Genomic DNA, 26,562 nt, shown 5'->3' on the forward strand with positions numbered 1-26,562 from the left:
ATGAATGTTTGGCTATTTCCAGTTTATAGCTATTACAAGCAATGCTGTGATAAATAGCTACCCACCCATGCCCAGGTTTCTAGGAAATAAACTTAGAAGGAAAATAATGTGGCCACAGGGCACACGCATTTCCCACGTCAACTGGATATTGCCAACTTTCTCTCCAATGGTTATTATGGGAGTCTCCTGAGTGTCTTCTCAGCATTCACAGAGCTTCCCCCAACACTCGGGTCTCTAGTGCACTGGATACTTTGTTTTGCTAAGTTGTTGAGGCTGGAGCCCACTTTAGTGTTTTCCACATAGAAAACCAGTAACCCCAGAACTCTTTCTGGAAGCCTAACTTCCCCCAAAGATGCAGCAGGTCCCGGGCTTTGCTCCTGGAGCCTGGTGTGATTGGATTTTTAAAAATCACAGATTTTTTGAGACATAATACACATACTGTACAATGCACCCTTTTAGGTGTATAATTCAGTGGTTTTTGGTATATTCACAGAATTATGCAGCCATCATCACAATCAATTTTAGAACATTTTCATCACCCCAGAAGGAAACCTAGAACCCTTCAGCAGCCACTGCCCATGTCCCCTCAAGCTTCCCCCGGCTCCTGCAACCACAAATCTACTCTCTGCCTCTGTGGGTTGACCTATTCTGGACACTTCATAGAAATAAAGTCCTGCAATACGTGGCCTTCTGTGTCTGGCTTCTCTCATTTAGCATCTTGATTTCAAGGTCCACCCACGGTGTAGCACGTACCTGCTACACTCCCTCTTATGGCTGATAGTCCACGCACCTGCTACACTCCATCTTAGGGCTGATATTCCACACACCTGCTACACTCCTTCTTAGGGCTGGTAGTCCACTGCAGGGACAGACCTCATTTGTGTATCCATTTATCAGTGGATGGACGCTTGGGCTGTTTCCACTTTTGGTTGTTGTGAATAGTGCTATGAACATTCCTGCACAAGTTTTAGGATGGACGTGTTTTTCTTATCTCTTGGGTATATAACTAGGAGTGGAATTGCCAGATCAAATGGTGACTCTGTTTAACTTTCTGAGGGACTATTGGCTGCTTCCCAAAGTAGCCATCCCATTATTGTCATGTTATTTTTATTTATTTATTATTATTTTCAGACAGTGTCTTGCTCTGTCACCCTGGCTGGAGTGCAGTGGTGCGATCTCGGCTCACTGCAATCTACACCTCCCAGGTTGAAGTGATTTTCCTGCCTCATTCTCCCAAGTAGCTGGGATTACAGGCTCCTGCCACCATGCCCAGCTAATTTTTTTTTTTTTTTTTTTTTTTTTGAGACAGAGTTTCACTGTTGTTGCCCAGGCTGGAGTGTAATGGCACGATCTCTGCTCACTGCAATCTCCGCCTCGTGGGTTCAAGCGACTCTCCTGCCTCAGCCTCTCAAGTAGCTGAGATTACAGGGATGCACCACCACACCCGGCTAATTTTGTATTTTTAGTAGAGACGGGGTTTCTCCATGTTGGTCAGGCTGGTCTCGAACTCCCGACCTCAGGTGATCCGCCCACTTCAGCCTCCCAAAGTGCTAGGATTACAGGCATGAGCCACCATGCCCGGCTAATTTTTTCATTTTTAGTAGAGACGGGGTTTCCCCATATTGGCCAGGCTGAGTGATCCATATGCCTCGGCCTCCCAAAATACTGGGATTATAGGCATGAGCCACTGTACCCGGCCAAATTTATTATTATTTTTAACTGTAGAGACAAGGTCTCAGGATGTTGCCAAGGCTGGTCTCAAATTCCCGGGCTCAAGTAATCCTCTCAAGTAGCTAGGACTACAGGCACATGCCACTATACCCAGCTAATTTTTTTTTTTTTTTTTTTTTTTTTTTTTTAGAGATGGGGGTCTCACTATGTTGCCCAGGATGCTCTCAAACTCCTAGCCTCAAGCGATCCTCCTGCCTTGGCCTCCCAAAGTGTTGGGAATGTAAGTGTAAGTCACTGTACCTGCCACATACAATTTTTAAAGTGACAGAAATATGATCATGGCCATGGGAATGGTGCCCCGAGAGCTGTGCCATGAGGAGTACTGGCCTCTTCATGGTGCCAGGATGTCCCTGATGCCTTAGTCCCCTGGGTCCTTGGTGTCCCCTGGGTCAGGGCCATTCCTCTGTCATCCCCTCCCTGAAGCACCTGCCTCTCCTTTCTGCGAACTGAATCCCTCTCCAAGTCTCACTTTTCCAGCATCTCCCTGTGAGCTCACACTCATACCTACCTAGTTTCTGGACAGCCCCAGGCACTGACGGTAGTCACTGTGGCACCTGCGGCACCCCTCTCCAAAGGGTCGCCAGCTCCTGCCTGGCTCTCAGAGCTGCACAGCCTCTCCTGACCAGGCTCACAGGTCCACAGCTCTGAGGCCCAGGTCACCTGGCATGGACCCTGAGTTAGTGTCTCTTCCCAGGACCACCATCAGCCCCTGTTGGTAGAGCTGGGTGGACTCTTATCTGCATCTGTGGCCCCAGTATAGGGCTGGGCATATGTGGGCATTTGCCAAGGCCTGGCAGAGTTCCTCTGCCACCTCCCCCAGCCTCCTGGCTACCCCTGGCACGGGCCCCGCCTTCTGTCCCCTCCTCCGACCTCCTCATGGCCCCTCCTGGGCCCCTCAGTCACAGAGAGGCCTGGACATAGCATCAGGTGATAACTAATATCTGCATGACTCTGGGAAGCCACTCAGCTTCTCTGGGCCTCAGTTTCCCCATCTGTGAAGTGGGCTGGCCATGTTTAACCCCTGGAGTTGCCAAGGGAGCCCATCAGGGAACACGGCGCCCCTGTACCTCAAGTACTCCCTGGGTGCCTGCCACCTGAGACCACGGAGCCGGCACACGGACCCCCGTCCTTAGAGGTGAAGAGGTGGCAGCTGGTCACGCGCGCAGCACACTCACGTTTTCACGTAAGGGTCCGAGTAGCCGTTGGCGTCCATGGCGGCCAGGTGTGCGCACCGCACGATGCCCACCAGCAGGCCCTGCTTCTGCGAGCTGTACTTGAGGGAGATGAGGATGCGGCCCCGCTCCTCCAAGGACTTGTCTTCGCTCTTGTCCACCTGTTGGACGGGACGGTCACTCAGTCCTCACCTGCTCCCACCCCTCTCTTGGCCATACTTGGCCTCCTCTTCCTGAGCCCACCCACTCTCGCTGCTGCAGCCAGGCCCGGTCAGGGTCCCTGGTGAGTGGCCACACTGTGAACTCACAGGCCTTCTGTCATCTCTTCCCTCCCAAGGGTTCTGCTGGGGGTGGATCTGACCCTCACCCTCCCTGTTCTTGGCTGCATGGCCTGGGGTGCCCTTCACAGCCCAGCAAGGGCCAGCCCAGGGATCGGCAACTGCGGCCTGGGGGCCAGATCAGGCCCGACGCCTGGCTCTGTATGGGATGTGAGCTAAGAGTGGCTCTTACCCTTTTTAAAAAAAAAATTCTAAAAAAAAAAAAAAAAATTTCGTTTTCAAAAAAAGAGAGACAGGGTCTCACTATGTTGCCCAGGCTGATCTCAAACTCCTGGGCTCAAGGGATCCTCCCACCTCGGTCTCCCAAAGTGCTGGGGTTACAGGCGTGAGCCACCGTGCCCAGCTGGTTCCTTTCAGAATAGCAGAAAGAAAAACGAAACGAAAAATATTTTGTGACACATGAAAATGATATGAAATTCACACTTCGGCTTCCATTAATAACATGTTACTGGAACACAGCCTTGCCGGCTCCTTGATGCCTTCTCTATGGCTGCTTTTGCTCTAAGGACAGAGCGGCGTGGCGGCCACCGACAGCGTGGTGCACAGACCCTGACATGCGCTAACCGGCCCTTCACAGCTGTGCAGCCCCCGGCCTGGCGTGCTCGGCCTCCGCAGAGGGTCTTCCGCCAGGTCCTCCTCACGGCCCACCCTGACTTTCTCTGCGGTCCCTCGGCTTTGAAGCCGGGTCCCACCTCCACACCTCTGTGCACGCTTAATCCACAGCTCCAGCACCCTCCTCTGTGTTCACCGTTGATAAATTCCTGGTCCTTCTGGGCCTGGGGGCTTTTCTGACCCTCGGGGTGGGTTGGTCGTCCCCTGTGTGTGCCCACTGCCTCGGGTTTATCCTGCCATGGCCTGCGTGACCCCCTGCTTCCTCATGGGTCGGCCCCAACCTCTAAGTTCCTTGAAGTTCGAACTCTGCCTGTACATTTTTTTTTTTTTTTTTTTTTTGAGACAGAGTCTCACTCTTGTCACCCAGACTGGAGCGCAGTACTGGAGCGCAGTGGCACTATCTTGGCTCACTACAACCTCCGCCTCCCGGGTTTAAGCGATTCTGCTGCCTCAACCTCCTGAGTAGCTGGAACTACAGTCTAATTTTTGTGTTTTTTTGGTAGAGACAGGATTTTGCCACGTTTGCCAGACTGGTCTCGAACTCCTGACCTCAAGTGATCCACCTGCCTCAGCCTCCTAAAGTGCTGGGATGATGGGTATGAGCCACTGCATCTGGCTAATACCTGCATCATCTTTAATACCTCAGGGCTGGGCAAGGGCCTGGCACTAAAGGCCCACTGGAGGCTTACACTAGTGAAGGCAGGAATGGAGGGACCCCTGTGTGTTCAACCTCACACAAGCAACTCCAGCCTGGAGGGTTCAAAGAAAGGCAGAAACGTGTGCCGATGCCAACGGAGCCTGGTGGATGGAAAAGGGTAACCCTGGCCCCGGTCCCCTGAAGGTGCTTCCTGGAGCCTCTGAGGGTGCTGGAGGCGGCTCCCTCAGGAGAACCCAAGAGACAGAGCTCTGGTACTTTCCTCACCCTGGGGAAGCTGGGAGCCCGGTGGGGAGGCCACTCAGTCCCCTCCCCTGCCTCAGCAGCTGCCCGGTGCCTGCCTCTCAGGGCAGATCTCAGTTCCAGGCCTCCCCATCTCCAGCCAGACTGAGGCTTCTCCATTCCTTGACCTCCCAAGACCACCTGGCCTCTTCCTTCCAGCTGCTGCGCACCCAAACTCTCTCTCCGGGGCCTCGGCCCAGCCGGACATACCCAGCTTGAGCCCTGTGTCCCCCTGGGTCCCCTTAGGACTCTGCTGGGCTCCTCTCCTAAGCAGGCCCAGCCACACCCTTTTACTCACAACTGTGCCCTGCCTAGCACCAAGTGAGTCCCTCTGGCTACATCCAACCCTTTCTGGAGATGAGAGTCCTGTGAGGTGAGCAGGGATGTCGAGCAGGGAGGACACACACGCCCCACCGGCCACCTTCACCACCTCCCACGCCCAGAGCAGGCATGGCTAATCGATCTCAGCATTTGCCCTGAGCTCCAATGCCCCCTCAGAGTCCTTTTCAACAGTGCCCAGGCAGCCGTTCCCAGTGGATCAGGGCAGGCCTGCGAGATCTCGCCATCTGCCCTCAGGCAGAGCTTTGTGTGTGAGGCCTCGAGGCACTGTGCTGCCTGTGTCAGTGTGTATGGTGTGAAAATTAGACAATATAAACCAGCAGGGGCCGGGCACAGCAGCTCACACCTGTAACCCCAGCACTTTGGGAGGCTGAGGCGGGCAGATCACCTGAGGTCAGGAGTTCAGGACCAGCCTGGCCAACATAGTGAAACTTCGTCTCTACTAAAAACACAAAAATTAGCCGGGTGTGGTGGCAGGAGACTGTCATCCCAGCTATTGGGAGGCTGAGGCAGGAGAATCACTTGAACCCAGCAGGCGGAAGTCAAAGGGAGCCGAGATCGCACCACTGCACTCCAGCCTGGGCGACAGAGCGAGACCCCAACTCAAAACCACCACCACCACCAGCAGCAGCAGGGATATCTTTCGCTGGTTTTTCAGGGCTGGGATATTGTGCTTTGGGTTGTTTCATATGAAGACCATTGGGTATTGCTCAGTATTGATTTAAAACAGACAATGTTCACAGACTGTAAATTCTAAATGTACCACCAGAGGCCTGGCACACGGGCTCACGCCTGTAATCCCGGCACTTTGGGAGGCTGAGGCAGGTGGATCACCGGAGGTCAGGAGTTAGAGACTTGCCTGGCCAACCCGGCGAACCCCTGTCTCTACTAAAAATACAAAAATTAACCAGGCGTGGTGGTGCACACCTGTAATCCCAGCACTTTGGGAGACTGAGGCAGGTGGATCATTCGAGGTCAGGAGTTTGAGACACCTGGCCAATATGGTGAAACCCCGTCTCTACCAAAAATACAAAAATTAGCCGGGTGTGGTGGCACAGGCCTGTAGTCCCAGCTACTCGGGAGGCTGAGGCACGAGAAGTGCTTGAACCCGGGAGGTAGAGGTTGCAGTGAGTCAAGATTGTGCCACTGAACTCCAGCCTGGGTGACAGAGCAAGACTTGGTCTCAAAAAAAAAAAATAAAATAAAATAAAAGTATCACCAGAATGTGGCTTTACTGCCAGGGGTGTATCCCAGACTGTACTCCTGTGGTCACTGTGAGTCCCTGAGCGGCACCAATGAGCTGGTAGCGCACCCAGTAATGCCGTGATCACGGCCATGCACGGGGATGCACATGCTTTCACGAACACACACCACACACACGCAGACACAGTCACACACAGATATGTACTGACACACGCTCTTACGCACAAGTCACACACAGGCACACCCCCACGTGGTTGTTTATGCCAGTGATCAAAACTCAGGACACTACAGTACGGCTGGTGTTGCCTTTTCCTTCTTCTTTTTTTTTTGAGACAGAATCTTCCTCTTGTCACCCAGGCTGGAGTACAATGGTGTGATCTTGTCTCACTGCAACCTCCGCCTCTCAGGTTCAAGCAATTCTCCTGCCTCAGCCTCCTGAGTAGCTGGGACTACAGGCACCCGCCACCACCCCTGGCTAATTTTTGTATTTTTAGTAGAGATGGGGTTTCGCCATGTTGGCCAGGCTGGTCTCGAACCCTTGACCTCGTGATCCACCTCCCTCGGCCTCCCAAGACGTTGCCTTTCTTAAGTGACATAGATCATATGGAAAAACTGGGTTACCTGTGGTGAGTGACTAACAATAAACCAGAAAAGGTTGTACCCATCTACACGAATGTCTGAGTGGGAGAGAATGTGACAAGGGAATAAAATTGGATCAAATTATGAAAAAACAACTGGGATTCTGGGAAGAAGCCCTGGCCACAGGCTGACTCACCCCCAGGGCTTGACTTGAGTCCACATCCCCGGGCCCACTGGGGCTGGGTACACTGGGGACAACCGCTGGGCTTTGTCCTTCTGAACTGGCCCCTTGCCCAGCCTCTGCCTGTGTCCTGAACACTAGCAGGCTGAGGCCCCGGCATTTCTCTCCACCCTGGTGGCACTGGGGACTCCTGGCTTCATCAGCCCTATGAACCAGGTGAAGGCCAGGCCAGAGACAAGGGAGGGTGGGGCAGGGAAGAGGGACATAGAGGCCAAGACGCGGGAGGGTGTAGCTGCTGGAGCAGGCCAGGGGGCACAATCTATTCTGACATAACGTTCAGACAAAGGCCATTCTGTCTCCTCTGAGTATCTCACAGGCACTCAAGTCTGACACGTTCCAAGCACGCTCCCTGAGAGTCCCGTCCACCCGTGGCCCCTGCTACGGTCCTCTGAGTGCCACGAACAACCCCTAAGGCTCCGGTGCCTCAGGCCCCAAACCTCGGACCTGCCCTTCCCTCACCCAGGGATGTCCTATCTGCTGCCTGGACATCCGGTTCAGAGTCAAGTCTCCTACTGCCGCCAAGGTCAGGCCAGGGCTGTGCCCATCTCTCCCCATCTCCCCGGGCCTCCTGCCCTCTCCTCCCTCTTCTTCAAGCCATCCTGAGCCCAGGCCAGTGAGGCTGGTAAACTGTCATCCCCCGCACTCCCTCAGCTTCGCGCCCTCCCGTGGCCACTCAGAGTGAAAGCCAGGGTCCTCCCTCTGCCCCTCCACGCTCACCTCCTCATCTCCCCTCCCCTCTCACTCTGCCCCTCAGTAGCCCCACCACGGGCAGGAAGTTCTGCCTTCCCAGCACCTGCCACCGAGCCAGGCACACAGCAGGCGCTCAACGACTCCTCTCACCGGCAGCTGCTTCTCCAGGCAGATACTGAAGGTCTTGGTGTGGTTGGCTTTCAGCTTCTTCAGGGGCACGCGTGTCTCCCCGATGAACTCATTGTGCCGGAATTTGTCCTCGTCGCACACAGAGATCCTGGGTTGGGGGTGAGAGGCACAGCCAGCGGCTCAGACGCATGGGGCGTGGGGGGAGTGTGCGCGGGTAGGGCCAGCCCTGGCTTGTCCTGCCCCAGGCCCTGCCCTGGTCTGGGGTGGGAGACGCACGAGATGCCTGGGCCCTGACAGGGCCAGAGTGTGGCATGATGTCAGGTACTGTCCTCCCGGACAAGTGTCCTCAGGTTGGAAGAGGGGACAGGAGAAGGTGGGGCCAGTGCCGGGAGGTGGGGAGAGCCGGTTCTCTGAAGGGAACCGCCGCCAGCACCCGGAGAGGCCCCAGGAAGCACCTTCAGGGCACTGGGGCCAGGGTGACCCTTTCCATCCACCAGGCTCCGCCGGTGTGAACAGACCTTTCTGCCTTTCTTCAGACCCCCAGGCTGGGGTGGCCTGCATGAGGCTGAACCCACAGGAGACCCTCTGACCCTCCGGCCCCGCCTTCGTGAGGACAAGCGGGCGGGGGTGGGGGAGGGGCCGGCGGCCGGGGCCCCGCCTACCGCAGCGTTTTGCGGATCATGTCTTCGTCTGTGATCCCGTAGTAAGTGAGGGTCTCGTTCCACGTGGGGTTCAGAGTGTTACGGAGAGTTTTTGTTCTGAGCTTGTTTGCCTGGAGAAGAGAGAGATGATCGTATGAGCATCGAAGGGTGTGTCAGACAGAACAACGGCCCCCAGAGATGGCCACATGCTCGTCTTGGAGCCTGGGAATGTGTCATCGACACGGCCAAGCGGAGCCGAGGCTGCAGGTGGAGTTACGGTTCGCAACAAGCTGACATTAGAACAGGGAGATTATCCTAGATGGTCGGGTGGCCCAATGTGGTCACAGGTTCTTCACAGCAGAAAGGGCAGAGAAGAGAGTCAGAGTGAGACGTCACCAAGGCAGGCGGCCAGAGGGATGCAACGGGGCCTGCTGTGAGGGCGGAGGAAGGGGCCACGAGCCCAGGAGGGTGGACGGCCTCCAGAAGCTGGAAAGAGCCAGGACATGGGTGGGCTCCCCAGGTTCCAGAAGGAACGCAGCCCAGGGAGACCACGGTTGGACTTCTCACCTGCAGAGCAGGCAGAGAATGAGGGAGCTGCTTTAAGCCACGAAATCTGTGGTCATTTGTTGCAGCAGCCATTCGAGGCTCATCCACAGAGGCCTCCACCTCCAGCCCGAGGCCATGGGGTGGGGTCTGCAGGAGGCCTGTGTGTGTGGAACCGGAGTCTCCTCCCCAGGGCATTCCCTTCCTTTGCCGACTGTCCCCTCTGCCTGGAACCCATCCTGTCCTCGGGCCGGCTCGGGGTGGCCTCTCTGAGCTGGAATATTGCCGCCACTCCCTCCTCCTGTGCCAGCGACTCTGAGCTCCTCATCTGAGTCGGTCTGATGCCTGCCACGCCTGGCCCAGGCTGGGAGGTCAGACAGTCCGGGCTTCCAATTCCAGCTCTGTGGCAGCGTCAGGGTTCCCGCTGTGGAAAGGCCACGGGCATCCCTCTCTCCCGCTTGTTTGTAAGGAGACCGCTCTTGATAAAACGCTGGGGAAAATCCTGGGGACTTCCTACAACTCGGCAGCCAGGCACTGCCGGCTCCAGTCCCACAAATGAGGGGTCACTGAGCTCCCACGTGGGGCACACTTCCCTGGTCACACTCGCCCTCGGCCCTCACATCCCCAAGCCCCTCTGGCAGCATAAGGACGTCGAGGCCCAGCGTGGGGAGCCCATTTCTTCCCCAGGAGGAGGTGGTGGGGTGCTGCCTTTCTCCCACAGCCCTGCCTTCCCGAGGGAAGGGGGAACGGCCCCTTCTGGGGTGGGCCTCCTGGATGGCTGCGGGCCCAGGCCTACCCATTTAGGCCCCCAAGTCAACTCAGACTCTGCCCCATGAAATTAAACACAAAACAGCACTGAAGTGCACGGTGCACAGAAGGGAGTCTAACTAAGTTCTGATTTTCCGCAGCTCGAGGTCACCTGGATGCTTTTGTTTAACAACAGCAATTTCTCTCTCCTCTCCTAGATGCACCTGTTGTGCTGGTGCCCTTTCCACAAGTGTGGTCGGACTCTTGGCGTAGGAATGAGGATCCTGTGGTCAAATATACTGGGCAGATTCCGCCCACTTCATCCCCCTTACGGAGAGTCGAGGAACAGCCCATCAGCACGTTAAATGCTCTGATAGGTCCGTAATAGTAACCTCCAACTGACACTGCTTCTTATACAATGCTGGCCTGGAAATTCTGGAACTCCCAGATCAGCAGGCAGGTAACGCTGAACGGCTGAGTGTGCAGCTGAACGGCTGAGGTCCCACCAGCTTGCTTGGGCTCTGAGGGGAGTGGCAGCGGTGGGCCTCCCTGGGTGCCCCCAGCCCAGTCCAGGCCCCAAAGCCAAAGGACCAGTGTGCACTGCCTGAGGTGGTGGGGGGGTGCCGCTGGTGGGCAGGTCTGGGTGAAACCCCTCACCTTACTGGCTCCTGGCAGCAGGTGCAGCTTGACGTAGGGGTCTGCCAGCCCATTGTGGTCCATCGGCTTCAGGCCCTGGGCAGAGAACAGCAAAGGGTGTGAAGTAGAAATCGGGGAGATGGAACGGACAGGGCCTGCAGGTGCCTGGGCCAGCATATACCCTTGTCCGCCGGGTCTATTCATGGCCCCTTTCACAGAAGCCCCCAGGCCCCACCCCTCCAGATGGAATGAGGATGGCTCGATGCCAGTGCAATCTCCCCTCCCCAAAACATCCCGGCCCAGGGCAGCTGTCATGGGGCCTCTATCAGGACAGACTTTTTCTCTTCTCCTCATCCGGGAAGCCACATGGCTCACCCTCCTCTGAGCCTCCCTCCCCACCCCGCTTTGGTCAGGTCCTTCCATCGTCCTGACTCCCCTCCCCCATCTTCCCAGCATGGCCTCCTGAGTGGTCACGCCCCTCATCGACTCTAAATCCACGTAACCCCGGGACACGGTCCAAGACTAGGCCCCATTTCTGGCCATATTTGCCACAACTCCCAATCAGTCCACAGAGATCACACAAGCGGACTGGCCACAGAGGGTCCCTCCACAAGATGGCTCCCCTCACTCACTCTGGTTCTTTCAGAAAACCTCGCCACGCATGCACAGCCAGAGGCACGGACACACGGGGGCTTTGCTGACCTCAGCAGGCACCTGTCTCCGAAAACTGCATTTGTTTTCTTCTGGGATGGTGCTCAGGATGCAGGGAGGCAGCCAGCAACCCCAGGACAGGATTCAAAGGTGCAGGGCCAGGCTCCTACCCAGCAGGGTCCAGGAGGCGGCGTGGCTACCCACACCAGGCCCATCTCCAAGGGGAGGCTGGGGCTCCCGCCCAGGCCCACCCCACCCTGCTTTGATGGAGCTCTGGGGGATGCGGCAGGGACTTCCAACCACCTACTTCCCTGCCACTGGCAAAGGGCAGAGGTCTGGGGGCCTGGCTGGCTTGGGTGCCAGGCTCAGCTCCTGTGTTCACCAGCTGGGAAGTGGATGAGTTACTAAGCCTCAGCTTTGTCATGTGTAAAAGGGGGTGGCCGGGCACCGTGGCTCATGCCTGTAATCCCAGTGCTTGAGCCCAGGAGTTCAAGACCAGCCTGGGCAACACCGTAAGACCCTGTCTCTTCAAAAAACTAAAAAATTAGCTGGGTGGGTGGCAAGTTCCTGTGGTTCCAGCAACTAGGGAAGCTGAGGTGGGAGGATCGCTTGAACCTGGGATGCAGAGGCTGCAGAGAACCGTGATCGCGCCACTGCACTCCAGCCTGGGTGACAGCGAGACCCTGTCTCAAATTTAAAAAAAAAAAAAAAAGGGCAGGGGTATAATTAATAGTCCCACCTTCCTAGGGCTGGAGTGAGAGGGAGGAGACCGTGTGGACACAGGGTCTGGCAGGCAAGGCGTCTGCTCTCTTCTCTGCATGCCAGGCCCCTGCACTGTGACGCTGCCTCTGGGACAGGGCCTGGCTCATGGCCCAACATGTGCTCAAGGTGACAAGGCTGCTCTTCCAAACTCAACTCCCTCACCCTGGCCTTGCGCCTTTCCCACCAAGTGCCTGAAGTGCGGAGTTCCGGGAATCTGGCGGCCCAGCCTGACCAGGGGATGCCTGACGGCTGTGTCTTATTCTTACAGTTCTTATACATTCGTGTGTTGTAGCTTAAAATGTTTCCATTTGGGCCACGTTTCTTGACACATTTCACTTACAAATCTTTGGGCCACCAGAAGTTCTGGCGTGTCTTTCCAGTGGCTCTGGTGGTCCCACCTCTGTACCCGGAGACACCCGTGGGAGCTAGGCCGGGTCAAGGGGCGCTGTCATGCTGGGACAGGAGTGACGCCTGCTCTGTCCTTCAGACCCCTGGGCGGTGACGAGGCCCCTGCTGCTGCCTCTCTACTCCTCCACCCGGCAGGTCGCTGAGCACCCTGGGCAGCTGCACCCTGGGCAGCCGCACATTTGGCCAAAAGCAAAAGGACCCGTAGGCACTGCCCGAGGCCGTGTCACCGAGCTGCCACCAGCTTCTGTGCCCAAACACAGGCACTTCCCCGGCCCTGACCTGGGTTCCACCCATGCCTCCACCCACGGAGCCTGACCTCTGTCCACGGAAGGGAAGGGCAGGAGGCTGTTTGCAGGGGAGGGAGCTGTTAGTGGGGCTACTGGGCACACCCTCCCCAGCTTGGGAGCTCGCAAGAGGCAGAAACTGGTCCCATAATTTAGGGCCGGGCCCTACGGGAGGTGATAAGGTTTGGCCGTGTCCCCACCCAAATCTCATCCTGAGTTGTGCTCCCATCATTCCCACAGGTGGTGGGAGGGACACGGTTCTTGTGGGAACGAATCAGTCTCAGGAGATCTGGTCTGATCAGGGGAACCCCGTCTTGCTTGGCTCTCATTCTGTCCCCTGCCACCAAACATGTGAGAAGTGCCTTTCACCTGCCGCCATAACTGTGAGGCCTTCCCGGCCACGTGGAACGGCAAGTCCAGTAAACCTCCTTCCTTTATGAATTACCCAGTCTCAGACGTGTCTGTCTCAGCAGCGTGAAAATGGACTCATACAGGCGGGACGGGCAAAGGAGGCCCGGGGGAGGCCCTGGCTGGTCCTGGCACTGAGGGAACAGAGGGAGGTCTGGCTTTGAGAGGAGAGCCTCTTCCCAAAACCCCAGCCCTACCCCGCCCTGGGCCTCTCCGAGACCTGCTGGCGAAGTGTTCAGAGAGGAGCTTTCTGGCCGGAAGCACCATCCAGCCTGAAAAAGGAAATTCTCCGCGCACCGCGACAGGGATGGAGCCTGAGGGCTTTGGGCTGAGTGAAAGGCGGCAGCCTCAGAAGGAGAGACACTGGGGGGCTGCAGTTGTATGAGGTCTATGAGGTCCTTAGAAGAGTCAAATCCAGAGAAGGAAGCCAAATGGCGGCCTCCCCAGGGGCCAGGGAGGAGAAGGGGAGCTGCTGTTCAGTGGGCACAGTTTCAGTTCTGCGAGCTGAAGGGGGCTCTGGGGGTGGGTTTCACAGCAGCGCGAAGGTAGAAGGTGCTCAGCACAACTGAGCTGTACGCTAACAATGGGTGAGCGCCGAGGGGAGGAGTAAAAAAAAAACGGTTGAGGTGGGAAATTTAGATCCGTGTAATTTACCACAATAATAATAAAAAACAAAACAAGAGTCTCCCAGAACCGGCAGTGCCAGGGGCCGCGTGTTAACTCAACAATGCTCACAACGGCCAGGTAGGGCAGGGACAAGCAACCCTCCTTACAGACGGGCAAACTGAGACCGACCCTTACAAGGGGTGACAAGCAAGGTGCACCTGGAGGGTCCAGCCCCGCCCGGAGGCCAGCCTCACTTCAGCTCGCCCACCCTGGGCCCTCCCCACACCCCCACCCAGAACCCCAGCCTGTGCCACCGCTCTCCTACAGAACTGGATTTACACAGAGAAGGAACTGGGCCTCCCACCCCCACTTCTGATACCTGAGGGATACAGCCCAAAGTGGACATACACTTACATGTGTGCACGCACAGTACTCACACATGCACACAGACACACACACACAGACACACACACACACAGACACACGCACAAGCACACACACGCGCGCACACACACGCACGCACGCACAAGTGCACACACGCACACACACGCGCACACACGCACACACATGCACACACACATGCACACACATGCGCACACACACGCACACACACACACACAGAGGACCCACACATGCACACAGACACACACACACACGCAGACATACACACACAGTACCCACACACGCACACACATGCAGCACACACACATATGCACACACACGCACACATGCACACACACGCACACACATGCACACACGCACACACACACTGGTACCCACACATGCACACAGACACACACAAACGCGCACACACACACACACACACGCACACACGTGCACAAACACAGCACCCACACATGCACAGACACACACACATGCACACACACACACACACACACATACACACACGCGCACACACACATTCACATACACAGACACACAGACACACACACACACACAGACACACACACACACACATGCACCTGGAACAAGGAAGGAAAGGCTCTGCCCAGGAGAGAGAGGAAGGCGTGGGCTTTGGCCAGAGCGGCCTGGCAGCCAGCACCTCTCCAGTCCCCAGGCCGGGACCACCTCTACAAAGCTGGACAGAGGGAAAGTAGGGAGGGTCTAGCTTGGTCTCTACCTTGGCACAGCTGGGGTTTGATAAATGCTCAGTTCTGCTCTTAGGGGCGGCTGGAGCCCCTGCCAGGCAAGGCTGGGCATGCCCTGAGCCACAGCACAGGTGGTTCTAGAGGGGAGGGCAGGGGTGGGATGGAGCGTGCAGGCCTCTCAGTGCCCAACCAGGGCCCTGGGCCTGGCGTGGATGGCACTCACACCTACCCATGGCAGTCCACGTGTCGTGGCCCAGGCTGTGCCTGGGGTGGCACGCAGTAGCCTGTCCTACTGGGTGGGCACGGCGCCAAGGGCAGCCCTCACGGCCAGGCTGGGAGGAGGGGCAGGGAGCCTGCAGGTTGGGAGTCTGGGTGGGGCTCTGCGGGAGCCGCTGGATCTGAGCTGGGCTGGCTCAGGCCCTTCCATGGCACTACTTGGGGGACTCCACTGGCCACGCAGGCCCTTACCTTGCGAGAGAACATCAATTTTGGCACCTTCCTCCCACAGGGAGCAACGGGGTGAGGGGGCAAGGGAACAGGACAGTTGAGAACATGGAACTGGCACATGCTGACTCGAGTGGCAGAGCCAGAGGGGAGTGGCAGAGCCCGAGGGGAGCACCAGGGGCCGGGCCAGGCTGCAGAGGGGTCCATACACATCTACAACCCCAGCCCATGTAGTGAGGCTCAGAGGGCCTCTGGGATCAGGCCCTGGAGGCCCTGCCTCGAATGGTGTCAGCCTCCTCCAGTGGCTCGGCTTCCAGGGTGCACAGTGGCGTCCCCACTCCTCAGGGTGCCTGGGAGGCCTGGAGGCACCAGCACCCAAGCCACCCTCCCCTGGCCTGCGGACAGACATCACCCTGTCCCTCTCTCTCCCTCTCAGCAGCCCCTCCCCAGGCTCGGGAGGCCTCTGTCCAGGCCTCCATCTTCCCATTCTCATCTGTTTCTTTGCTCCCCTCAATGCCTGACTGTCCAGGGCGTTTCTTGGAGTTCGGTATTCAAGGTTTAAACAAGAATTCCTTCCTGGCCCCACACAGCTCAGACATCCGAAAGCCTGGACAGGAACCCGGGGGGTGGTGTGGTCTGGCCTCCCTGACCTAGGCCCTCTCTTGCAGACCCCGGGGCAGGGACTTTGGGGGCAGGCCGGCGGGGCCTACCTTGGCCTTGGTGATGGTGCAGTGGAGGGCGTTGTTCTCCTGGTCGTACAGCAGGCTGAAGTCCAGCGTGCCCAGGGCGGCTGCGGACAGAGGAGGGCACAGCTCCCACCGTGGCCACGTCTTGGAGAAGCTTCACTTGCCCCTGTGAGGCCGGATGGGCCTGGCCTGGGCAGGTGCCACCGTTCCATGGCGGCTGCCACTGACGGAGCACCGGCTGTATGCCAGCCCCCCACCCATCCTCCCAGTCCCACCCGACCCCGGGAAGTTACAATATTCTCCCCCCTTTCCAGAGGAGGGGCTGAGACCCCGAGAGGTCGGGGGGGTCACGCCAGTCCCCTGTCTGGCCGTGTGTGGCCGCCTGAGCTGGGCGCCCAGTCAAAGGAGTTCCTGCCCTACTGGAGCAACTGCCAGTCTGGGCCCCGTGCCTCAGTTTCCCTCACCCGTGAGATGTCACAAGGATCACATGAGAGGGCAGAGGAGACGAGGCTTGGAGAGAGGCAGGCCCTGGCCCATACACAGGACTGAGGCTCCTCTGCCTCTCTGGCCCCTTGGGGACCCCTAGGAGGCTGTGAGGAGTCAGCTGGGTCCTCACACTGCTGCCCCCAAGTCTCTCAATGGCAGTGATAACTCCCTACAGCCGGGGGGAGGGTGCAACTGTAACTGGGTGCAGCTGCCTCCCTCCCCTGCGGCAATCACTCACAGCAGCTGTGGCTTTCCATGCAGCGGCGGCTCCCAGCATGAAGGCCGAGGTGATGGTGGGGGGCAGAGCTTGGGGGCAATCCCCGGACAGCAAGAAGCGCATTCACAGAGGGCCTCAGAAGCCCAGAGCCTGCTCCCAGGCTGCAGGGCTGGTCAACTGGTGTCACATTCATTCATTATTTACCAAGTGTTCACAATACGCCAGACTCTAGGGGATGGACACCTGTGAGGCAGAGTCCCTACCCCAAGGAAAGCACAGCTTAAGGGGAGGAACAAAAGGAAAGAATTTGCGGCAGTAGACTCTGGTGAGCCAGGAGCCATGGGGAGCCCATGTGAATTGGGACCATCAGGGAAGGCTTCCTGGAGGAGCCATGAGGGATGAGTAGGAGTTCGCCAACGGCACAGTGGGGCTGGGGGAGGTGATGATTCCAACCACAGGCCAACCAGCAGGTGCGGGCTTAACGACTGGTGTGATCCTGGGATAAGGGAAGGCCAAACTTGAAAGACTCTATTCTTCAGGCTCTGAGCTACGCTCCCAACATGGATCTAGATCCAATTATGGCCACATCTGACTGGGCCCATCATTTACATCTCGTCTGCGGCTGCTTTCCTGCCTCAGAAGCAGACCATATGGCCTGCACAGCTGAAAATATTTACTGTCCGGCCCTTTATAGAACAAGTTTGCAGATCTCTGGGTGAGTGCTGGGCCCAGCCAGGCATAATACAGTTTCTTGGGTCTGCAGGGAAATTGGCTGATGAAAGGCCATGGGTTTGGAGCTGGTGATGGGAGTGGCATTTGTCCAGATCACCCCCTTCTAACACGGATCAGCACGTGTCTCTCTTTGCAGCAGTGTGGGGTGCAAGACCTGCCCTCTGACATCAGTCTCCCGGGCTCAAATCCCAGCATGCACTTCCCTGCTGTGTGACCAGCTGATCTAACGTCTTTATGCCTCAGTTTACTCATCTGTCAAATGGAGACAACGGTGGTATCCACCTCACAGCACACAGTGTGCCTGGGGTGTAGGAGGGGATCAGTAGATCACTACAGAAGAAGCAGATCCCTACGCTGGGTTTTCTAGCTAACAGCACTGGCTTCTATGAGACCCGTTCTGGAATGAAACTGTCCTCGACTGGTTCATTTCCCTCCCTGCCTTTGGGAACAGAACATACAAATGGTCACTTAAGCTTTTCTGAATAACCTGAGTCACTGCTATGGCTACGATTACTCTTCCGAACATCACAGTCATAGTCCAGATGCGAACGGGGACATGAAGCAACCAGAGGGTCCCGGGTGGTCCTCTTTTCGGTTTTATTTTTCTGCCTCTTTCTTTGACATGAGCCTGAAACTCCTATTCGATTACTTGTCTATGGTAGTACAAACAGCTCTCTCACCTGTTCAGTAATTGTTTCTCCCAAGAAACCAGGTGATGATACTTGTTGGAACTATGTGCAAACTAAGAGCCAACAGATCTTGGTGGCTGGCGCGGTGCTCACGTCTGTCATCCCAGCAGTTTGGGAGGCTGAGGCGGGTGGATCACTTGAGGCCAGGAGTTTAAGACCGGCCTGGCCAACATGGCAACACCCACTTCTACAAAAAATACAAAAATAGCCAGGCATGGTGGCGCATGCCTGTGGTCCCAGCTACTCAGGGGGCGGAGGTGGGAGGACCCCTTGAGCCCAGGAGGTTGAGGCAACAGTGAGTGTGGCTGTGCCACTGCATCCGACCCGGGTGACAGAGCGAGATCCTGTCTCAAAAACGTCAATAAACACTAGGTCTTGAGTGAAGCCTGGGCCACATTCTCCTGAGAAGGGTATGTGTGCCTCAGCAATAGCTGCAGCTGGCATGCTAGCTGCCATCTACACACCAAGCAGGTGAGGCTGCTGGAAGGTAGGTATATCCCACCGCTCCTGCAGCAATGCACACAGCCACAGCCCAAGACACACCAATCTGTGCTTTTGTAACAATATTCTCCAAAGCCGTTGGCTTTACGTGACAGTCATTCGATGCCGTTCAGGTCAGGCCTACCTGGGGTGCGTTGCCCCAATGATTCAGCCTCCCGAGCAACGGGACCATGCCTTGGCCACACCTCTGAGACCAACAAACAGATGCAGACACACGTGGCTGGGCCATTCAAGCCCACCTGCCCTCCAGGTGCTCCCAGGAGCTCGGAGCCGGTGTGACCCTCACGTGTGAAAATGCACAGTCTGATTTCTGCCTGTTGCCCAACCCCAGAGAAGGACAGCCAGAAGACGGAGTGGCTGTCTGCTCCCCCGGGACACCCAGCTCCTGGAGGGGAGGAGCCCCTGCACTGGCTCTGCAGAAACCCCTGCATACGGAGGGCAGCGACCTGCTCCCTCTGCTCGGGGGAAACTGACACCTGCCACCACATCCTGGGAAGGGACAGCGCGCCCAGTGTGTCACCAGGAAGGCACTGACGAATTTCTCTGAACTCCACTGGAAGGTAAGAAATGATAGTTTATAAATAGAAGCTCGGTCACAATTTTGAGAGGCTGGTGAAGCTGTCTTAGGGAGCACATGGCCCAACTTCATTTCCCTTCAGAGAAATGAGGCTCAGAGAGGGCAGGTGAGCTGCTCAGCGCGGCCCAGCAGACCAGGCCACAGAATCTAGGCCTCTTCACTTCCATCCTGATAGTTTCTCCCTGGAAGCCTAGTGGCTCCCAAGAAGTTGTTGTTTTTTGTTTGTTTGTTTGTTGTTTCTGAGACAGGCTCTTGTTCTATTTGCCCAGGCTGGGTGTGGTGCAATCACAGTTCAGCCTCGGGGCTCCGGCGATCCTCAGCCTCAGTGGCAGGGGACTACAGGTGCGCCACCATGGCTGGATTTAAAAAATATTTTGCGAGGGTGGTGTGGTAATGTGGGGGAGAGGGACGGTGGTGTGTGTCGGGGGAGAGGTGGTGTGGGGGATGGTGGGTGTGTGTGTGGGGGGGACGGTGGTGTGTGGGGGACGGTGGTGTGTGGGGGGACGGAGGTGGGTGTGGGGGACAATGGTGTGAGGGGACAATTATCTCGCGGAAAGAAAAAGGGCATCATCCGTCAGGAAAGACAAAATCGTCGAGGACAATCGAGACAAAATCGATATCGAAAGTTTTCAAAAAAAAAGAAAGTTTTCAAATCAAGAAAAGTTTTCAATCAAATCAAAGTAAGAAGAATAAAGGATAAATTATCGAGACAAATAAAAGATAAAAGTTTTAATCAGAGACAAGAACAAATCAAATCAAGAAAAGTTTTTCAAATAAATCAAAAGGAAAAAGACTCATCCTGCTCAAAGGAACAAATAAATAAAAAGAATATCAAAAGATTTTAATAAATAAAAGAGACAAAAAAATAAATGCTCAAAAAGAGAGACAAAAGTTTTCTTCAAATATCTCGAAAAAAGGGTGCTCAAAGAGATTTTCATCGTCTCAAAGACAAAGGAAAAAGAGACAAAGAGATTAAAAATAAAATGCCTCCGAAGTTTCATCAAATCAGAAAGAACAATGTCCCGAAAGAGACAAATAAAATAATAGAATTTCAAAATAAATTGAGACAATAAAATTAGAGAGAACAAATAAAAGTCAATCAATGCGGAACAATGCCAAAGACAATAAATCATAAAGAATTAATCGTAAAAGAGACAATAAATTAAGTGTGGGGACGGTGTAGACGCTGTGTGTTGGGGTCTGCAGCGTTGCTCAGGCTGGTCTTGGACTCCTGGGCTCAAGCAATCCTCCTGCCTCCACCTCCCAAAGTGCTGGGATTACAGGCACGGGCCACTCTGCCCTGGTCCAAAAAGTCATTTTGTTGTTGTGACTTTGTGCTTCCGTTTTAGCTGAAATCACCCAGGAGGATTAGCTAAGAAACCAAAGAAAGCTAAGGAAGAGTTGCTCTTGGGGAAGGAGGGTGAGGGCTCAGCCGCCTCGAGGCCCTGGAGAGCCCTCTGAGTTGGAAAAGCACCTCGGGCTTGTGCTGGGAGTGACGAGGGCCCTAAGGGCAGGAGAAGGTGCTTCTCTGTGAGCCACAGTGCCCTGCCCTTGGAGCGCGCAAATCACATGACCTCACTGAAGTTTACATCTTCGGAAAAATAATGAGGGCTGGTCACTGATGGGCCTTGGAGAGTTGTCACCCGTTTGTCGATAACGATAGAGCTTTGACGGGGCTAATTCAGAGAAAATCAAGCTCAGGCCCCTGTTGGCTCCTCTGAGGCCGGACGCCTCCCTGCTCGGCTGATGGAGACCGACAGCATCACCATAACCTTGGTTTGTGCCTGGACCTTCCCGACACCCTTGGGAATAGGAAATCTACCCTGATTTCTTTTTTTTTTTTTTTTTTTGGAAGAAAAATATCAGGCTCTCAAATAGTTAAAAAAAAAAATCTGTGGCAAGGACCATAAAAAACCATCAAGCTTGTGTTGAAAGCATTTTATAGTTGGGGAAACCGAGCCACTGAGCCAGGCCGGCACTGCAGGGAGGATAGACAGAAACGAGCCGTCATCCCTGCTTCCCTCTAACCCTTAGAGATGAGTGTTAAGATTTTTATAAACATCTTCATCATCTGCTTTAAATTGTTGGAAGGTTCTCCATCAACTCCTGGACTCAGTTCAACCTCCTTGGTGTGGCCTTTAAGACCTTCTGTGATATGACCGCTTTGGCCTCCTCATAGGTCCCTTCCGCTTCTTTGAGCCACTTGGTTCTATTGTTTTGCCTACACTGGGCTGAGATTCTGACACTTCAGGACCTGTGTACACAGCTGTCCCTCTGCCAGGAGCACCCCCCTTTCCTCTTTCCCCTCTGCCAGCCCACCTCCTCCCTCCCCCCCGTCTTAGGGTTGAGCCCTCTCTGTGAGTGACCTCCGCAAGCCAGAGCTTCCCATTTGGGTTCCTCTTCCCTGACTCTCGCTGTGGGTCACCTGTTTGTCTTGGTTTTGATGAATACCCTCCGGTCAGAGACTGCCTCTCAGCGTTCTTGTATGTTACACGTGCATGACACAGAGCCTGCCACATAGGTGGTGCTGTAACACTGAGTGCATTAAAAATATCACGGGTCCAGGTAGAACATGACTGGGGCCAAAGAGGTTCTGGGCTCAAAGGAAGGGGCACCACAGCCAGTGGGGGCTGGAATATGCCCCCTGACAAGGAGAACCTTTGCGGTGGACTCAACACTTTGTCCTTGCTCCAGACCTGCATGGGCATCAGTCCTGACCCGGTCCCGGGTGAACCACACGGGGCAGGTTTAACATGGACATATGAGGCAATGCTGGCCAACAAGATAAAAGGACAGGTCTCCTGGGGACTTCTCGGAGAGGTTTCCTTGCTCCTAAACTGAGACACGAGAAAAGGAATCAGTTCTTACCCAATCAAGGACCTTATTGTTACGTGTGATGCCTGGACACCTGCAGCAGCCACCTTGGACCCGAGGGTCCTGCTTTGCTGATGGAGACTGACAGTGTCATTCTGACCTTGGTTTGTACCTGAACCTTCCTCACCCAGACACCCTTTGGAATAGGAAATGGGCCTTGATTTTTGGTCTACAAGGAAAAGCGCACAGCCACGTGCAAAGACGGACAGAACCATCACCCCTGACGGTGCTGAGGTGCTGACACATTGGTGCACCCTGGTGTGGCAAGACCTCAGCTGTCCTCATTGTTTAAGCCACTCTGAGTCAGTTTTCTGTGACTTGCAACCCACAGCACTCTAGTGATTACAGCTTTGAAGAATGAACTGGGCTTCCACAGGTGGGGACCAGGCAGGAGAGCAACTCAGGTAGGGGCAGCGTGTGGTGTGTGGAGCCCACGGCCCACCTGGAGGGCAGCACGCCACAGAGGCCATCCTAGGAGAACTGGCAGGGCGGACACCGGGTCCCGCTCATTAGGACATTCACTGCCTTTCCTCCCTGTCATCGCCCCTCTGCGAGATCTGCTGGGAACACGTGAGTTGTGTGCTTGTGCTTTGACATGACTTAATAAAGGAAGGGCTTTAAAGAGCCAGGAGAAAAGGCTGAGTAAATAAACAGCACTTCACTCTGCCTTGGACAACAGAGCAACCGCCCTCATTTCTTTTTGTCAGAACAGAGATAATCCAATAATTAGGGCAGCAAATAGCATAACCCTGGCTAAAGCCATAATGAACCATCTGGCTTGAATCACTTAGGCTTATTCTAGGGATCTGGTTGTCACAGCCCAGAGGGGGGCACGGCCTGGGGTACTGGGTGGAACGCAGTCCCACCCCAGACCCTGTTCCCCCACCACGGACGAGAGCCAAGATTTCTGGGCTCCTGTGCCTAGGATATTTGCTCAGCCTCCCATAGGATCCAAGCCTGGGGTGGGGCACCCCTTGAAGGGGGCGACAGGGGCCCACGCAGGCCCTGGCTCAGTGGCACACCGTCCTCCTTAGCTCCTCTGAGCCCGTTTTTAGCATTTCTTTGGCGTGTCCTGGTAATACGGGTGTGGCCAGCCCACTGGACGAAGCTGGCAAAGCTGCGTCCAGCTCTGCCCTGCACCGCTGACCCCATGTGAGTCTGGCCCCTGCATGGCATGTATCTGAGGCCAGGGACCCAGCACTGCTGCCAGGACATGCTCCGCCAAGGGCTGCTGAGTTGATGAATTGGACATGGGGCCGGCTGGCCTGAGTTTCGAGCTTCCTGGTCCCCTCCTTGCTTTGTGGGTTCAGAGACAGAAAAAAAAAAAAAAAAGTCTCTTGGCCATTCGCTATCCAGAGGGCCCTCTGTGGAACCAGGAGGGTGGCCTGAAGCTCTGCCCTCCCCTCTTACTTCCTTGGTGCAGTGGCAGTGATGCCAGAAATGGGAACAAGTTTCCCATCCCTTCTTCTGGGGGAGGCTTTGGATTCAGGCCAGCCAAACGAGTGGCCACTTAGGGCCTGCCCAGAGGCTCAGCAAGTCCGGGGTGAGCTTTGCACAGGGCGCCAGGAGCAGAGGGGAGGGGGTGGATCTAGGGCACAGCCCTGAGGGCAAAAACTCTTCCGACCCGATTTCCCCAAGCTGGCAGGAAAGTGGAGGGACAAGACGGCTCCCCAGCCCCCACACCCCAGGGCAGGGCCTTCATATGCCAGGCGCTGGCCCGAGGGCCGTGGTCCAAGCCTCGAAAAAGTGCCTGGCAGGCAGTTTCCCTACAGCGGCCCTGCTCTAACCGGCTACTGCTGATGGGCCTCCCCAGGTGCAGCGATGGGGGGTCTCCACCCCGGGGGCACTGGTAATCCCTACCTTCAGCTTCTGCTGGCACATTTGATGCTTGGGAAACTCCAGGCCCGCAGCCCACAGGCCCTGGTGAGTGCCCAAGCCAGGCGCAGACACCCCTGCACAGGGGAGGGGCAGCCCCAGCCCTGGAGAAGCTGGAGCAGGACTCCTGCCCGGGCCACATCCCGGGAAGGGCTGGGGTTTGACGCTGGTTTTCCAGGTCTCAGTGGCAAGTCGGGAGCCACAGCTGGGCTAGAAGGGGGTTCTCACATCCCGTCCCCACCCCGCGCACACCGGTTCCTCACTGGACTGCGACCTCTTCCGGCCTCGGTTTCCCAGCCTGTCCGGCCCGGTGGATGGGAAAGGGCGCCAGGAGCGCCCACCGGCCGGGCCTCGGTCCCGGGACTCCGGCGCTTGCCTGCTCCCCGGGGCTCAGGGCTCAGTCCGGGAGGAGGGGAGCGGGCTGGGAGGCCCTTTCTGCCCGGGGGCCGCGGGCGTAACAGGTGGGCGCAGGTGCGCGGCCCTGGCCAGCGCCGCGGCGGGGTCCATGGACACGGGAGGAGGAACCGCCAAGGTTTTCCCAAAGGACAAGCGGCCCCGCGGTCCTCCCGGTCCTCTGCCCGCGCACCGGCCAAGCCCACGCGGGAGGCCGGGCCGCTCCCAGCCTCGGGCCCCTCCTCAGCCCGCCCCAACCCCGACCCTCGGCCGCGAGGCCCTCCCGGAGCGGCTGGCGAGCGGGGAGCGAGCGCGGGGCCGGCAGCAACTGGTGTCTCCCCGGGACACAGCTCCGCCCTTCCCGGGAACAAAAGCAGCCGCCCGCGCCGGAGCCTGGGGAGGGCGGGCTGGCAGGGAGGGGGCGCGGCGCCGGCTCCCGGGAACCCGGCCCCGGAAATGGGACACCCCCAGGGGCTGCCCCCAAACTTCCCTCCTCCCCGGTCCGGGTCGGGGAGGGCGCGAGGCCGGCGGGCAGGGCGCGGAGAGTGCACGGAGCGCGCGAGGGGGGGTGTGCGCCGAGGGAGGGCGCGACCACGCGCGGGGGACCGGCCGAGGGGACCCGCGAGGCCTGAGGACGCCGAGCCCGAGCCAGGGGAGGGGGCGCGAAGTCGGCGACTTGGAAACTTACTGCAATCGTCCGACTCGTAGCCGTCGGCGTCCGGCTCGTCCTCCGGCGGCTTGGCGGGCGGCCGCGCGGGGCTGGGGCCCGGGCTGGGGCCCGGGCTGGAGCCGTAGGCTCCGAAGAGCTGGTCCACATCCTCGTCGTCCTCGCGGGCGCCGTCGGAGGGGCTGCGGCGGCCGGCACTGGCCGCGGCCGGGCTTGCGGAGGCGTCCGGGGGCGCAGCGGCGCGGGGCCCGGCGTCCGGGGGGAGGCCCCGCGGGAAGCGGGGGAAGTAGTCGGAGATCTGCTTGATGGGGCGGATGGGGCCGGGGCACACGTCGATGGCCATATGCTCCTGGATGCTGATGGTCGCCTTCTCCCCGCGCCGCCGGAGGGTCATCATGCAGGCGCCGCCCCGCCTCCCTGGCGCGGGCCTGGCCCGGCGCGACCGGGCCCGGGGCGGTCAGGCCCGGCGGGGCGCGGCGGGGGCTGCAGGCATCGCCGGCCGCGCCCCCGGACGGCCCTGACTCGGCTGCTGCCCGCTGCGCTGCGGACGGCTGGAGTGAGCGCAGGGGGCGGGCCCAGCCCGCGTCACCCGGCAGCAGCCAAGCAGGGCGAGTGTGCGGACTGCGCGGGCGGCGCGGAGCGGAGGGAGCCGCGCGGCGCCACACTCACTCGCACTCACACCGGCGCGCACGCCGGCCCGGGACCCCGCGCGCGCACACTCGCGGCCGGGCAGGGCCGCCGGGCGCCTTCCGCTCATGCACGGCCGCGGTACAGGCGGGGAGCCAGGCGGGCAGGGACCCGCAGGACGCGCACCCACACGTTCCCGCGCCTGCCAGCCCACGCTGGGCTCTGCTCGCTCGCTCGGGACGCACGCAGGTGTGCAAGTGCACACACGCGTGTGCAGAGATCCGTGGTGGAAGCATCCGCTCGCTCACACCGTAGGACACACATACAAACGTCTGCATGCGCACACAGAGTTGGTTGAGGGGGCCGTGACACAGCGCACCCCCCGTGCACACGCGCGCACACCTCATGGAGCGCACACACAGGTCAAGGGCACCCAGGACACAGGCTTCCACACCCCCAAGCACCCCTAACAAGACACACAAACATGCGCCCATAGAAGTGACCAGGGGACCCTGGACACAAGTCCCTCTCTCCTCCCCCATCTAGCAGGACATGGAGTCACTCTCCTAGCGTGTAGGGACAGGCTGCCTACACACGGGCAGGACATGTAGACGCTCAACTGTGCAAGGACACGGGGGCACAGTCTGTGCACACATATTCTCAGGTCACATACAACGCAGCACTCGAACCTCGAGTCAGTCCTTCACTCGGTCAGTGAGTAGTCCGAAGGACCCACCGCGGCAGGGTGGCTGAGAACCTGGACAGGGCCTGGTCAGGAGCGGGTGAGGGGAAGGTCTGGGCGGCGAGTGATGCAATAAGGCTGGGCGGCACCCTCCCCCCACCACACTCCTACTCTAGGCCTCCCACACGGTCAGATCACTAAACAAATCCCACAGGGCCCAGCCCTGGTTGTCTGGCTTTCCGGACCAGAGCTCTGTTGGGAACTGCTGCTGCTTGGACAGGTGTGTTCCCGGAAAGCCCTGGGCATGAATGGAATCCTGTTTACCCTCTGGTTTCCACTGACGGGA

The 26,562-nt window shown here is 57.5% G+C and overlaps 1 protein-coding gene across 1 annotated transcript in view; it reads right to left on the reverse strand.

Moving 5' to 3' along the window:
• The window catches only part of DOC2B (double C2 domain beta), a 32,726-nt gene extending 7,282 nt beyond the window's left edge, over positions 1–25,444 (reverse strand). The window contains exons 1-6 of the mRNA XM_003912031.4: positions 24,929–25,444; positions 15,921–16,000; positions 10,560–10,634; positions 8,634–8,743; positions 7,993–8,119; positions 2,907–3,064 (exon numbers count right to left, since the gene is read on the reverse strand). Coding sequence (XP_003912080.2) covers positions 2,907–3,064; positions 7,993–8,119; positions 8,634–8,743; positions 10,560–10,634; positions 15,921–16,000; positions 24,929–25,304 — 926 coding nt within the window. The 5' untranslated portion in view covers positions 25,305–25,444. The remainder of the gene's footprint in view (positions 1–2,906; positions 3,065–7,992; positions 8,120–8,633; positions 8,744–10,559; positions 10,635–15,920; positions 16,001–24,928) is intronic.
• Between the last annotated feature and the right edge of the window lie 1,118 nt (positions 25,445–26,562).

The sequence above is a fragment of the Papio anubis genome, chromosome 17 (assembly GCF_008728515.1).
Source record: "Papio anubis isolate 15944 chromosome 17, Panubis1.0, whole genome shotgun sequence".
In the NCBI taxonomy this organism is placed as follows: Eukaryota; Metazoa; Chordata; class Mammalia; order Primates; family Cercopithecidae; genus Papio; species Papio anubis.